Source organism: Sparus aurata, chromosome 4 (genome assembly GCF_900880675.1).
Source record: "Sparus aurata chromosome 4, fSpaAur1.1, whole genome shotgun sequence".
NCBI lineage: Eukaryota > Metazoa > Chordata > Actinopteri > Spariformes > Sparidae > Sparus > Sparus aurata.
Window position 1 is genome coordinate 38,098,416 of NC_044190.1, and position 16,289 is coordinate 38,114,704.

General features: G+C 40.6%; 1 protein-coding gene across 2 annotated transcripts; it reads right to left on the bottom strand.

The window, feature by feature from the left end:
• Positions 1-1,300: 1,300 nt before the first annotated feature.
• LOC115579637 (interleukin-17C-like) lies at positions 1,301-15,708 on the bottom strand. Of its 2 annotated transcripts, none has more exons than XM_030413188.1 (3): positions 15,570-15,708; positions 4,906-5,117; positions 1,301-4,137 (listed from the first exon to the last, which is right to left on the bottom strand). In XM_030413188.1, the coding sequence occupies exons 2-3, from the start codon at positions 5,094-5,096 to the stop codon at positions 3,903-3,905; spliced, it is 426 nt and encodes a 141-aa protein (XP_030269048.1). In that variant the 5' UTR covers positions 5,097-5,117; positions 15,570-15,708; the 3' UTR covers positions 1,301-3,902. The 2 variants fall into 2 exon arrangements, with proteins under 2 accessions (XP_030269048.1, XP_030269047.1); XM_030413187.1 differs by lacking the exon at positions 15,570-15,708 and adding an exon at positions 5,209-5,387.
• Between the last annotated feature and the right edge of the window lie 581 nt (positions 15,709-16,289).

The following is a 16,289-nucleotide window of genomic DNA, read 5'->3' on the forward strand; positions in this document are numbered from 1 at the left end:
CAAAAAAGAATGATGTGGACCGGCAGTTGGAGAGTGCTGGTTCACATCCTGGGCATTGCCGAGGTGCCCCTGAGCAAGGCACCGGCCCCTAACACTGCTCATTGGGCGCCGTAGCATGTGTGGCTGCCCCTTCGCTCATCTCCTCTACACTGCATGTGTGTGTTTGTGTGTGCGCACCTGTGTGTAATGTGAGTGGAAAAAAGAATTTCCCAATTTGGGATTATAATAGTACATCAAAAAAAAAAAAAAAATCAGTTACAGCTCTGTGTAAACCCATGAGTACAGTCCAAACCTGAAAAACTAAAACCTTATTCGGCTGACTTTAAATGCCAAAATGTTAACAAAAGCTGAACTTAATAATATTGGTCCAGTTGTAACCTACAGTAAATATTGTACAAAATTACATGACATAATTCATAGTTTACATCCCCCAAATTATCGGAGTGATAGTTAAAAAACTTTGAGCTCAATTATCCAAATTGAAGTAAGACAAAGAACTAGAATGGCACTCAATAGAGTGCATACCTCCACCAAGGCCCCAACAGTTCACTTCTGTACTCACTTATAGATACATAGATACCAGCCACCTAAGTACTACCACCTATGATTAAAATGTTAAAGTTGGACTCAACGCTTTATCTGGATCCACACCCAAAGTTAAGCAGGGTTTATACTGGATCGAGACCAGTCCTCCATCCAAGTCTCGGGAAAATCCATTGAGTAGTTTTTGTGCGATCCTGCTAAGAATCCATCCGACAATCAAACAAACAGCTAAAATGAACAGGGCTCAAGTTACAACCTTAGACTTTTATTTCACACTCTATGGCACAACTGCCTGTTTACATCTCAAGTAAGACAGATATAATCAAAGGTATAATGCGTGGATCATGTTACTATCAGTACTCTGGAGGTTATCTATTTATCATTTCAGTGATTTAATTGACCACGAGGATCTTCTAGCTGCTTCTGAAACAGTCTCAATTTAACACTGATGCTTCAATATGACCCACATAAGCAGACGAAGCCATCAATGAGAACACTGACTGTCGTTTTAAGTTAAAGGGTTATTCTTAACGCCGGTCACTGGGTCGGTTCAGACTTATCCAGTTGAATTCGGCCAGCTGCTCAGCTGTCTAGTGGTTTGTCCCCTTTTGTCCACAAGGTGCCGCCAGAATCAATCAAAAAATTAAAGTTTGAATATAATTTCTATGAATCCCTTTATTTCTGATTGTTTTTCTAAATATTAGAGAATGAAATGAGAAAAAAGCTGCTGTACAAAAAAAAAAAGAATGAGACAAAAGACTCAAACACACTGTTTTATTTTGTATGTAAATAGTTAAAAAAGTGCTTAGTTGCAAACGAATAAGAACAGGACAGAGTTGAACAAATATGAGACAAGCAGCAGCACATGAGAACAAAACAAAGAACCTGGGTTCAATTACTTCAGTGGGGAAGTTGAGGGCCATGTTATTACAAATCTGAGTGTTTAACTGTCTCATGTCAGAGGATTTATTCCTCCTGATTCTCTTCAGCATCAAAGGTTACAAAACAAAACTAAACTAAAAAACCTTTAATGGCACAAAATATCCTACAGTAAAAGACAATCATAATAAAACATCTAAACTAGTAGATGAACTAGTCACATCTTGTTCCCCTGAGGTGTATTACACCTTTTATCCAGCAGAGGTCAACATTCACATCATTAGTGTTGTCTCATAGGCAACTGGACCGATTTCAGTTTGTTGAAGACGTCTCACCTCTCAGCCAAGAAGCTCCTTCAGTTCGAACTAACTGGAGGGGGGTGGCAGGCTTTTAAACTCTGTGTGGGGGTGTCCTTCCAGTGTATGGGAGTGTCCATAATTTGTGCGGGAGTGTCCTACATAGTGTGGGAGTGTCCATACAGAGTGTTGGAGTGTCCTTACAGAGTTAGAGGCCACCCCCACTGTCCAAAAACAGTCATTCCAGTTTTGCCAAATGAGTTTTAAAACTTACACAAACTTCATTCACTGGCCCCTTCAGTGATCAATTACACATTAACTTTGATCACAATAAAAATACCATATAAATAAAATAAAATAATAAAAAATCTATAAAAAAAAAAACTGTAGGGATCTTCACGTTTAGCCTTAAAAGGCTTATTTCACATTAAAAACAGAGAACAAAACTTCAACTAGCTTTAATACTTTGATGCTTTAGAGTTTTAACTTCATCACAGTTGAGGTTTAAGAATAAATGTAACCCTGTGTAAGTTGTACAAAATAAGCATTTGTGCCTAATACTGTCCATGTTGTTATAGTTTTTGTAAATAGTTTGACATTTTGAGAAATACACTTGTTCACTTGCTTTCAGAATGTTAGATGAGGTGATCGATAGCACTCTCATGTTTATCAGTTAAATGTAGCGCTGGGCGGTATGGCTTTAAAATTATATCGTAATATCGTAACTGTTGCCAGGCTGCACTGCCACTGAGTCCAGAGACAATACAGCTGCCACAGCCAAAGAGGTCGGTGTGTTTTCTGAGGAAACTAAAGATGACAATCTGCTGTATCATCTCCACCACTGGCCGTCTGTTGAACATAAATTTAGAAAAATCTCGCAAGCAAATCCCTGTGGTCTGATTAAACAGTAAATTCATTGCATCTCTCCCTCCCTCCGTTTTTCGAGTGAAAAACGTCCTTATTCAGTTTATCAACGATAAGTCAGCGTTTATCAGTTAAACTCTTCCACGTCCCTTGTGCAAAAAACATGTTAGATGTATTTAACATGGAATACCAGGATAACAAAACTGTCAAGGCTTTTGTCATATGAAACTGACAAGCCAATCAGAGGCAGCGTAGGGCGGGTCTTACAAGAAAAACAGTGAGAGTGATTATAACACTTTCCACTGGATTGTTTACCGAAACTACTGCCAAAATTTTTTTTATGGATTAAACCATTTAATTAATATTTAGCAAGCTAACTAAGAACATTTACTCAGCCTGAGAACTCCACCACTACACTAACCTTTACCCCTTGGAAAATATGCTAAGCTAAGACAAATGTCGGTTGGCTGCACAAACATGATAATTAATCTTCTCATCTAACTCTCCACAAATAAATATTCAAAATGTCAGACTATTCCTTTAACTGTTCACTTCTTGCTGCTTGTCATTGTGACGTTTCTGAACATATAAAGATATAAACATCATTTCACATTAATCAGTACGTGCAAACTACTGCTCTCAAAGTAAAAAAGTGCAGCATTTTGTTGCTTATAAGTGAAAGCTTCTGCTCACTGAGGTTACATGGTTTCAGTTGTGCTGAAATGATAAGCTGAGAAGCATTTCTTTTTTTTTATAAATACATTGTGTCATCAGATTTCTGCCGGAGCTTTGGAACTTTGGTCAGACATTTTTACACAAGATGAAGTGATCAACCAAATCTTGCTGCAATCTTTTAAACAATTTACAGGATTGATAAAATCAGCAGGTTTTTTTCATGTCTTTGCATAATTTCAGAGCAATCAGTTTACCATTTCTTTCTTTATATTTCTGTCTGGACCAAAGTGTTCCATCGTCCGACATCATCCTTCACTGCGATCATGGCTGAAAATCAGCTGTGTAAATAAGTGCAACATGATCGTAAATTAGGTTTTTCTTCTGGAACTCAAAAGTTTTGGTTCACTTCAGCTGTCTATGGAGCAGCTTTTTAACATACATTTAAAAAATATATAAAATCAGTGATTAGCAGAATGTTTTGATCCGTTTTCCCCAAAGAAACCATAAACTGTGATAGATCACATAGAAACAGATCAATTTAAGTTATGCAAGCTAAACTAGCAGGCTACAAGATGGGTTATTTTGCTAACTTGGTTAATTACGAGAAAAATGTAAAATGTCAGCACCAGCACGTTTACATTGAGATCATTTTGTGTAATTTGGGACAACACAAGTGCAGCCAACAGGGACTTTGATAAAGTCCTTTCTCACTTTGTATTTGTTTTCAGAGCACTTTCCTGTCTTCCTGTAGATCCTCAGCCAGGCATCCACAGATCTGGAGTTGTAGCTCATGTTTTCCCGCTTGTCGATGATACAGCCCTGACAAATGCACTCTGCAAAGGCGATTTTGGAAGGGATCCTGTTGACGTCCTCATCTAATCTGATGGGAGACAGACAGAACACAAAGCGATCAATACACAACCTACTGACTTATCAGTGAATCTGTCACCTTTAGATATTAAAAGGATAAATCTCCTCTATGTGACAACAAAACTGAACCCAGATAATAAACAAGTGGAGCTGATGAGTTTAACACCGGCTCAGTTATAATTAAAGGATAAATCCAAAGCTTTAATCTTTTTAAGTTTAGATACTATAAATCACATATCCAAATGGTATTTACATTCAAAGAGCTGTGATGTATTTGAACACTGGACGGATGAACAAAGACTGCAAAAAACCTCCAGTAGAAGTTACTTGTGTGAAAAAATACTCTGATAGAAGTAAAAGTACTGATTCAGCTTGTTTACTCCAGTAAAGTAATCGAGTACAGGCTCTGACATGTACTCAGAGTATCAGAGTAAAAAGTCTCCCTCTGAAGGACATTTGTGGTCAAAGCTAACTGAAGCTCACGTCATATTAATAGACTTCAAAGACTATTAAAGTTAAAGGTAGAAGCAGTAGGATTTGTCCCAGCTGTTCCTGAACGCACCACAGATATTGTTGATTGTTGAGTTACAGTTACTTTAAGTCTTTTACTCAAGTACTATTCGTGCTGGTGACTTTCACTTGTATCAAAGTAATGTATTACTAGTTTAAGTACTCCTTCCTCCTCCACTGCTGTAACAGACAGTGATTTCTGCTCACTCATGATATCGGAGCGCCTCTTTGTCCCATCGCGCTCTCCGTAGCAGGTGTGGTTACTTACCTGTACCTCCACGGGGAAACGGAGCGGTTGTTTTCGGCCCCTTGCATCTCTTCGGCGGCCTGCATGCAGGTCCTGGTGTCCGGCACGTTGACAGAAACCTTCTTGTCCAGGTACCTCGTCTGAAACTCCTCGATCAGTTTATTCAGGCCATCCTCGGTGATGCATTTGGGGGCCGTGGGGTCGCTGAGCATCAGCAGCGAGCCGACAAAGAGCTGCAAAACAAACGGAGACAAAACACGTGAGACGACGTGCAGACTCGAACAGGACACCAGAGAGCTGTGTGAGAGTCAGGGCCACAATTACCTGCACACTGACCAGCTTCATGTTGCACCCGGACAGATTTGCGTGTGACCAGCAGCTCCATTAGACCCGTATATATATACTACACTATCTATATCGGTGTTAGTTGTGGCGGCTACAGGTGGAAAATCCTCGTACCAGTATTTCCTCCTACTGCTGATTCACCGAGAGTGTGCGCATGAGCCGACTCCGCCCCTCTTACGTCAGTCCTTAGAGAACTCAATACTGCGTCACCTCATACGTGCTCCTCATTAAAAGGTGCAATCTGTAGTTTTGGTGAGGAATTTTAATTAGGAGCTCTTTTTATACCTAAATAAGGAATCTGTATTTGTTTTCATGACTGAATAAACAAACTGGTCTGAAAGGACAGCACAGAGTCATACTTTGTTTACATATGGCGGACCCTGCCACCTCTCTAGCTTCAAACTTTTATTTAAGTATGACTTTTGGGTATTTGAGTTACTTTGCATATTAGCTTACATATTCCTGCTGCATCAGAAACAAAGTCATTTTTTATTGATTAATTTGACCAACAATCAAATAAAAATAACAAACACAGATTCTGAACATTAGAAAAATGCTGCATATCAGATCCAATTACAGTATATACATACATGTAAATATATTTGTAATCTACTTGTACTTTTGACAGTCAAATATCAGAACCTAATTTCTCCAATAAATGTACTTAAGCTCATTTAATATAAAATACTTAAACTGTGCACTGTGTATCTTGGGGAAGAATCATAAGAGAAAGATCTTTTTCTGCCTCAACAAATTAAATAAAGAAACTCTCTTTGTTTTAATGACTGAATAAACAAACTGATCTTAAAGGACAGCATAGATTCATACTTTGTTTATATGTGGTGGACCCTGCCACCTTTCTAGCTTCAAACTTTAACCCAACTATGACTTTTAGGTACTTAGTTAATTTGCATATTAAATGCTGCATCGGAGACAAAGTAAAACATTTTTAAATTCCATCATTTTACAATCAGATTAAAACAAACGAGAAAACAATGGGTCTGATAATCAGAGAAATGATCAATATCAGATCCAGAATTGAATGTAAGTTGTAGTCCCTTTTTGCTTAACAAGAAAAAGTATTTTTATGATGGAGTGTTGATGAGTTCAGGAGTCTCACAGTCTGAGGAGTGAAGCTGCTCTGTAGTCTGGTGGAGTCTCACAGCTTGAGGAATGAAGCTGCTGTGTAGTCTGGTGGAGTCTCACAGCTTGAGGAGTGAAGCTGCTGTGTAGTCTGGTGGAGTCTCACAGTCTGAGGAGTGAAGCTGCTCTGTAGTCTGGTGGAGTCTCACAGCTTGAGGAGTGAAACTGCAGTGTAGTCTGGTGGAGTCTCACAGCTTGAGGAGTGAAGCTGCTGTGTAGTCTGGTGGAGTCTCACAGCTTGAGGAGTGAAGCTGCTGTGTAGTCTGGTGGAGTCTCACAGCTTGAGGAGTGAAGCTGCTGTGTAGTCTGGTGGAGTCTCACAGCTTGAGGAGTGAAGCTGCTGTGTAGTCTGGTGGAGTCTCACAGTCTGAGGAGTGAAGCTGCTCTGTAGTCTGGTGGAGTCTCACAGCTTGAGGCGTGAAACTGCAGTGTAGTCTGGTGGAGTCTCACAGCTTGAGGAGTGAAGCTGCTGTGTAGTCTGGTGGAGTCTCCCAACCTGAGAAGTGAAGCTGCTGTGTAGTCTGGTGGTACAGCAGCAGATACTTCTGTATCTTTTGTCAGATGGCAGCATGAACAGACTGTGTCTGGGTGGGTGTTGTCTTTAAGGGCTCGTGTCAACAGGTGCAATGAAATTATTGGAAATTAGACCAAATTCACACATTAATAGTTGAGCTACTGACTGAATTTCCCCCACACAGTCTATCCATTTCCATTCCTGTTCCAGGTGTCTCAGTATTCCTCAATAACAGGCAGCACACTCATCAACCTTGTAGGTCTGTTTGAAGGTGTAACCTCTCACATTTACATTGCTCTGCTTCCTTGAAATGATTTTATTCAAAACCAATTAGAAATAAAAAAAGTGTTAGGTGCTGTAAAAATAGTGAGGACCCAAATGCAAGTCACTCAGGAGGCAGGCAGGAACAAAAAATGGTGCTCTATTTAACCAAAGCTTGGAAAAAAAAAATCAAATATAACATGAAGTGTGAATCCAAAGAAATCAGGAAACAGAGGAAGGGGAATAACAGAGGATGAACATCAGGGAGCGCACAGACTATAAACTACAAGACTGTAAATAAACCAGGGCTAATAAAATGAGGGGAAATGGTGAAGGAAATCACACAAAAGGAGGAAACGTAAAGAGACCTGACACATACGGGAATGCAACTAAAAAGCAGAATAAATCAGTTGAGACAGAATCACAAGTGATAAGTACAATTACATAAAATATATAAAATACACATGTAATTATCTCACATCACATTAAACTGATGAGTCCTGCCTTGAGATTTCTCCTCATGTAAAGACGACCAACATGAGGATTGAGGAAGTGTAAGGTTAATGTTTTTTTTATTCCAGAGAACAATAAAGTGTCAGTTCAAGTCCATTTATGCTACTCAAGAAAAACTATTTTTTTATGAGGTTTTATGAGTGTTCGGAGGCGGGGCACTCTTAAAAAAGACTGTGGGGGGGCTTTGCTCTGTGGACAACTGACTTCACCGACATCAATAATTCTTCTTTCCTGATTATTTAGCGGACAGTAGCATTTAAATTTAGCTTTACACTTATTCATACAAATTTTCAGAAAGATGAAGATGGAAATCATGGAAATGGATTAATTGTATAATACCAGGTCATATCACCGAAACCAAATGTTGAAATCAATACGATATCTGAAGTGGTAGCAGATGGTCAGCTGGATTACCCAAAAAATTCTGTAAGAGTTCACGTGTGTGTGTGTGTGTGTGTGTGTGTGTGTGTGTGTGTGTGTGTGTGTGTGTGTGTGTGTGTGTGTGTGTGTGTGGCCTCCCTGCCGGCCTTTCAGCACCTGGGTGTACGCCTGCCTTGCATCAGCCTTATCAGCCCGGCCCATCAGTTCCTCTGCTGCTCTCCTGTTTCATCACCTCATTCTCCTCACCTGAGCGTCTCCTCACCTGAGTCTCTGCCTGCACTTCCTCCCCTCCTCATGTTAGTTTGAGTTCAGTCTTGGTTGTCTGCTCAGTTTGACATTTTCTGTGTCACAGTTTCTGTGAGTGTCAATAAATAATTCTGCTTTCCTGATTATTTAGCAGACAGTAGCATTTAAGTGCTGTATCACACAATAGGAAGAAAATGGATGAATTGTATAATACCAGGTCATATCTTAGACACATTTGTTTAAACCTGGAAGAATGTCATGAAACTAAGGAAGTGGTCGAATGCTAACGTCAGCTCGAACAGCAGTACAACAGTTGAACTTCCAACATGACATAAGAGGAAACTGGCCGTCGTGTGAATATGGTCTATTGGTGTTTCTGCATCATTACATTACAATGTATTATTCAGAATAATGGATACTTTTACTTATGATCCTTTAAGTATATTTCTGAGATGATAATAATAAAATAAGCAAACTATAACAGGTGGTGAAGAAGTTCCTCCATGTTTTTAATTGTTCTGGGCTTGGGAATATGACGTTTGACATATTACAAGCCCAGAACAATCAGTTGTACTTGTTTAACTTGTTACCTTCGCTTCAGCAGAAAAGAAATCATAACCTTTGTGGACTTTGGTCCTCTGCCAGAGCAGTTTATACATTACGACGCAGCTGCCAAATCCCACTGTGACGAAATATCATACTGTAATCATCTCCTCCCCCTCTGAGCCTGGAGAATATAAGTGTTGCAGCCTATACTTAGAAACACAAGAGGAAGCTCAGTGATATTCAGATTGGGCTCTTTCACTTCCTCATGTCTAGTTCGGCTAAGTGACCGAAACCCAAACATGACCCCAGTGCACATGAGATCAGCTTGTCAAACAAAGTCTGTTAGACAAGTTCAGTTGTCAGATATGTTGTGTATAAGTTCACCCATCTCCTGCATAAAAAATGAATGAAGGAAGTCTGAAGGAGCTCGGATTGTGATCAACAATCAAACCAAACTTCTCCTGAATTAAAAGCATCTCAGGTTAAAGTCAGGCTGTGGGATTTATCCTCTGGGGACCATGAATGTCTGATATTTTAATAAATCACAATAATGTTGAAGAATTAATCCGAAAAATAGCCCTTTAAGAAGACAACACAGATTCATTGCGCTCTGTGACTCAGCAGCTTTGTTTACATGGAGGCAGATGATGCCAGCCAGCATTTCTAACTGTTAACATTCTTTCTTAAACCAAGAACGGGATGTGGTTTATTTATTAATCTATCCGCATGTTGCAGGGCTTGCAAGGGATCTGCAAGTAATCCTCCGGTGCTTACAGCGTGTGTGTGTGTTTGAAGGGCAAAGTATAGCTGGCAATCTGCTCACCAGTGGCAGCGATGCAGATGCACCAGTTCACACGTGTAGATGTAGATAGCTGTTGAGATATTTTACTGGATAAATGGAAACTTGGACCTGTTGGTGGTGTGAGATGAAAGGCCAAGGTACCATTGATGTCAGATTCCTCCACTGGGGACCATGAATATCTCTATCACTAGCCCTTTTCACAAAGAGACGCCGTGTTATCGCCGCAGCGGCGGTTCACCAATTCTCCGCCGTTGGTTGTTTACACAGAGTGAAGCATCTCCGCTTTAAAGGCGAACCGCTGTGTAATTCACACAGAAAGACGCTGCTGCCGCTCCTAAAGAGGTGTGACGGTACACGTCATGATGATGACGTCTCTGTGTCTTCAAGGTGTGAACTGTTTATAATCATATTGATGCTGTTATGATGTTGAGTGATTGAGATCCTGATCCACCAAACTGGAAGCTGTCTGACTCGCTCGCGGGGACGGAGGCAGTTTTATGGGGGAAAGTTCACTGAAGTCTCGGTCTGGAGGGCTGACGGTCACAGTGATTTATTTTCGTCACAAACACTCGGTAAGTTAAAGTATTTTGCCAGTGACAGATGCTGTTTTTCTGGCAGGAATGTGACGAAGAGTCGATAGGACAGACAGGAGGACAGACAGGAGGACGGATGCTTCTCTGCTTACAACTGCAGTATTTTACAGTTACAGTTAATAAGTTACTATTGTTTGGTCATGTAATGTTGCTTTGTCAGACATTTCATGTTTCGGTCCAGATCAAAGTTGGAACGACCTTGCAGTCCATAATTACACGCTCATAAAAAAAATAAGGCATCCACATGAGCCAACGTCCAAGTGAGCCACCTTCCTGTTATTTTGTTTACGTCCATCTTTGAGCAGCTTCAGATCAGGAAGCTTGGCAGGTGAACATCGGGTTTTTGGAGGGGACTTTCCGGCTTGTTTTGCAACTTTGAACACAAGCTGCTGTGAAAACTCTCTGTGGGCATCTTCATGAATGATTCAGCATCTCAGATGTTTTCATTTAAGTTTTGTTTCAGCTCACGCTTGCTTTGGTTTTTGGATTTCATTTTTTCTGATGACGAGACCAATTCGGCCTTGGAACCGAGCGTCTCTTTTACAGCAATACTACCACTGCAAGGTTTCAAATTCAGACATGTTTAAAACACACAGAGACTTTCAAATCTTTGAGCGTTAGAAATAAATAGGACAAACGACCGATACCTGTATTTCACACCAATTTTCACATTATTGGGCTTTAATTTCACATTATTATTGGGCTGATACCCAGCATGAGATGAGCCAGTGTTGAGATATTCATGTTCTCCAGAGGATGAGTTCAACTGATACAACTGGCTTTCCCTCTTTTATCACAATTAGGTTGATATTTGTGTTACAGATGTTCGTCGCTGAGTGGTTCAGACGGTAAATATCTGAAGAACTATGGGGTGAATTTACATGAACTATGATAGAGAACATGTTAAACATTACACCTCCTGAGCATTAGCATGTTAGCATCCTGGCATTAGCATTTAGCATTCATGGTTGGGTAATTATCCGTCAGAGAAACGGGTACTTAAAAAGTGTAAATAATGTCTTTTGAAATCAGTTTGGCATCTTGAGGCTTCCGTAGACTTGGATTACACTGAATGAGCTGTATGGAACCTTTTTAAAACAAGTCTCCAGCTACTTCAGTTGTCTTGGAGAATGCTTCCCAATGTTGTTTTGCTGTGAAGCTCCAGAAATGTTTTGTGAACTGAGAAACTTCACCTGACTTTCCATCAGCATGGGGGAAGAAGATGACGACTTCAGTCCCTCTCATTTGCAGCAGCAGTGGCTGTTCTGCGGACTTGATTTCTTTTTCGTAATGTGCACACACAGACCTTTTATCTAGATTGATTTGTTACACTGATACAAACCTGGAACACAAACTCCCATTAGTTCAAACACAAGTCACGGTAACTTCTAGATGCTTGTTCTCTAACGTGGGACTTTTTGTCAAATATCCAGACAGGCTGCAAAGACTTTAGGTAAATTCCCAGTGAACCTGCTCTCCAGGATGCCTCCAGGTGCAGAGGAAACATCCTGCAGCTACATGATCATCAGCAGCACTGGAGGCTTTTTCTTTATGCCTAACAATAAGAATGAATCCCAACGTATGCAGCTGGCCACCACAAAGACTGATGACGTATATGTACAGTAAAGGGTGTAACAAATAATAACTGAGGCCAGTTAAAGACAAAGACTGGTTATCTCTATATGTATAAATGTTATATATGTTTTGATGGAGACTTTATGGTAGAAAATGTTCTTATCTAAAAAAAATTACAAACAATTTAAACCAACCCACCAATATCACATAATAAATCGTTGTTATTAGAGGTGTAACAGCAGAGATGTGATTTAAGAGAGATGAGAAATTCAACTTATTCACCACGAAAGCCAAAGTTTTCTCACAGCCTTCGCGTCACACAACATTGACAAAAAGGCTTTGATTATCGGTCAGGCCAATAATCCGTATACCCCAAGGACGGACCTTTGATAGGACCCGGCCAACGCCGAATGGCTGTGATTATGTGAAGAGATCTAGTAAAACTTTAACAAACTATGTCTTTGTCACCTTCTACTGTTGTGCTGTTGTGGTTACTGTCTCTGGCAACATGTTTAGAAACAAAAAGCACCAGGGCAGTCAGTTCTTCCTCAAAGAGACTCCAGTGAACTTTCCCCCAGAGAACAGAGCTGATCTCATCTGATATTTATCATTAAATCAACACTGAACGTTAGAGAGGCGTTTGGAACTGTTTTACCTCAAACGCGTCGAGGCTCTCTGCAGCTACCGGACCACAAACCATGAACACTAACAAACCTGTGATCTGCTCTGACTCCCTCCTGACATAGCACACATTCTCCAAGGTGCCTCTGGGAAGTGTGGTGATGCAATGGCCCAGCAGACTCCTCCCTGGCAGTATAAATGTTAGTCACCTGGATTTAGAAGCACAGAGCGACTGTGTCTTCACGGGATGACTCAACCATTTAACATGATGCAACAGCTGTGCAACTCCAACTTCTCTCGCTTCATTTAGCAGCGATACGAGCTCAGGAAGGGAATTCCCGCTGCAGTGTTGTGCTCACTGAAGTCTTTGTTTCAGTTGTCATTGTTGAATTCTTCATGTTTATGTTGACCTTCTATTGTACGAATACTATCAGAACCCAGGCTCCGGTTTAAAGTAACAGCAACACAAGATTTAAAGTAATTTAACCTCATCTTAATCCTTGACATGTAAATTATCCTTGCACTCCTGTCGAGCCCCAGGTGAGCACTTCCGAAAAGTTATATGCTGATTTTTATTTTCCAAGCTATCAGCAGCTCCATAAATGCTCCTGTTATTAATCTACAGGACTTTGAACACACTTAATTATTTAATGATGACCTGTAACTGCCCCTGTCATACAGTCTTACATGATATTAGTTCAAAATGTTGTTGTGACAGAATGTTTGTAAAATTTTGCGAGCCCAGAATGGCTCTGCCTGAGAGTAACAGGAGCAAAACTCCTTATAGTTCTTTATTTTCTCATTTGCATTAATTTTGTGCAAATAAAATAATCAAAACGAGGTGGAAAAACAGCCTGTTTATAGAGCAAAATGCTTCAAAACTACATAAAGTTTAAAATATATTTACATTTATGGATTTGGAATCTCTTTGGCTGCATGAGGTATTAATAATCTGGAGGCTGGTCTAGGGCGGGCAAATGAGCTGTCAATCAAATGGCTGCCATCTCAGGACCTCCAGCTTAGAAAAATAATGGCATCTGCCGTGAAATGAGAGGTTTTCTGCTTGATGATTGTGACTTGCTGATGTGGTTTTATCTATGAATACCGTAGATGTACGGCTGCACACTTAAATTGTGTTCTTAAGTGTTCCTCTTGGCGGGGTTTGTTACAATATCTTGTTTGAAACTCGACAAAATCAACATAACAAATCAATATTTAGTCTGGAGTGATAATAGTCGCACAGCTGAATGTATGCGTGGTGTTGTCGAGGCCAAACGACGAGGAAAAGCTGAATTAAAGGTTAAAAGATATAATGCAAGAAGTTAAAGTTAGTGCAATGAAAGTGAAAGATGTTCAGAAACGCGTCCCTTTACCTCACTGACATGTTGTCACAAGAAGCACAAGTACCAAGAGACCCAAGAAAAAGTCCACAGAAACGTTCAGAATCGTCCAAATGACAGAAAGACTTCATGTTAACTCGACACAATTAACACAAATCTTGAGCACCTCATAGTTTAAGAAAAATGTGAAAATGTGAAGATGTGAAGATGTATACCACTTTCTTTAACGTTCTTATGACATGTTGTCATTTTCTTCTTTTAATGAAATGAAAACTTTGGGTTCACAAAAATAAATTAGACAAGAACTCATCATAAGATTGGCTACGATACGGCGCCCAGATTTACCTCCTTCACCTGGATGACTGAGAACTTTCATTGTCAGATTTTTTTGCAGTGACGCCTGCAAGAAACCTGCAAAAGAAAGACGAAGGAGACAGCAGGAGGAGAGAGAGCTGTCGAACGACATCATCTGTTTGCTGCGATCACTTTTTAATGGCCAGTTTAAAGTTGGTTTTCATGGTTACTGGTTTATTTAGGAAACAATCTTGACAATCTGCTTGAAACGCACAAGAAAAAAAGGACCTGCGTACACCACCCTCCCTCCTTCCTGTGTAACAACCCCGATCCTGATCCATATCTTCTCTCCTAATGTGTCGGTTTGTTAGAATAATAATCCACCGCGGCGGCAGCAGCAGCAGCAGCTGCCAGCTCAGCTTCCCTGCTCTGACTCACTCCATGTTCACTTTAACAATGAAGCGGTCTCTTTCCTCTGTTTGAGTGATGCTGCTACAAAATCACTGTTTCTATTGGAAACAACCTCCAAGCTAAGAAAGTCACATGTTATCTAAACCCTGAGTCCAACTTCCTGCAGGCGTCTGTGATTTTCATCCAATGCGCTACGTTGTCACGTTTCACATCATAGAAACCGTTGTAACAGGAAAGAGACTTATTGTGAAAGAATGTTAAACTTCAGCCATTCAGTCTGAAAGTTTAGGAGAGCTGCACGGTTAAATTGTTCCATTCTCTCTTCAAGTTAGCCGGCTCGGTCGGCGATCCAGGTGTTTTTATAGCCGGAAAGTTGAGTTTTATTGGCTTCAAAACACGACTGAGCAGCTTTCATAGGAATGAACAGGGATCACCTCCAACACTGTGTCCAGAAATAAATCGTCCTTAATAGACTGTATCCTTAAATCCTTCTTTATTCAAGTGTCTGAATGAAGTGGTGATGATTATGGGTTAAAGACTTGTTTGGCTGAACAGCTCTATGGTCCACTGTGTTTCCCTCCTCCCTCTTGAGGTATTTCCCTCTCATATAATTTTTGGAAGCACGACAAGATAAACTGAGCAACACTGGAACATGACAATTTGTTTTATGGAAGCCAGGAAGATGGCTGTTTCTCACCCACAGCCCTGCTATGTCTCACCTCCTCCTGTCTCTTCAAAGTTCAGTTCACAAAAATAAGTAGCAAAACAAAAGCAACACGTTCCGCCCTCCTTTAATCTCTTTTTATCTGCTGACATTCAGGCATGCAGGAGAAGAAGATGGCTGACAGACCTGCAGCTCTCAGACTACATAAACAATCAGAAAGCAGGTCAGCAGGAGGGAGAAAGATCCACGGTTAATGAGCATCTACACCGGCTGACTGGATTTAGCTAATTGCTATTTGTTATCTAGCCTGCTAAATAAAGTTAGCTAGTGGAGAAACGAATGAGAAATCCCGCGACATGATCTCAGCCGGTGAATTCCTGCACTCAATCACAGACCGGGACAGTTCAGTAATTCATTGAAAAGGTGGAAACCTTACTGTGACAGGTAGAAAGTCCAAACAGAAGTAACTGAGGATTGATTATCGGCTGTTCAACATGCCGTCGTTACTTCCCCTCGTCACCCGGCCTCGGGGGGAATCCCAGCCGCCCGTCGATAAATGTTGTTTTATTTGTCCGACAAACTGAAGTGAAGGCGATGAGGTCGACGCTTGGAGGGCTGAGAGAGCGAGTACGCCCACAATGCATTGCTGTTATGGGTCATAAGCATATGCGGAAGTACCAAAAACTGCAGTTCCTCTAACAACCACTCGGGGCGCCAAAAGCGAATCAATCAATTAATGCATAATTAGGGGTGTGGCCTTGTTGAGTGACAGCTGTCTGCTCAGCTCAGATAATTCAGTCTTGAACTAGATCTCTCGGCTGTATTCTGTGGAGTTTGTGCCTTTGAGGATTTTAATTCAGTCATTGGACACATTATATGTTTCTGTGCAGTTAACTGGACTAAAAGATGGCATGGAGGGACAGAGGCCAACGTTTTAGTACCGTAATGTACTATAACGCTCTTATTTTACTGCTGAATGGAGGGAAAAATGTAACTTAACTTCATGAAGATATAGAGAAGAGACGGGAGAAGAAAAGATGCAGGATAACAGAAAGAAACCAGTCTGGTGAGTGTAACGATGCTCAGATCAACAGCGGCTACGTTAGCAGCTAACTATTCTGCCGCTAACGTATCATGCTTTGCGTAAACACAGATA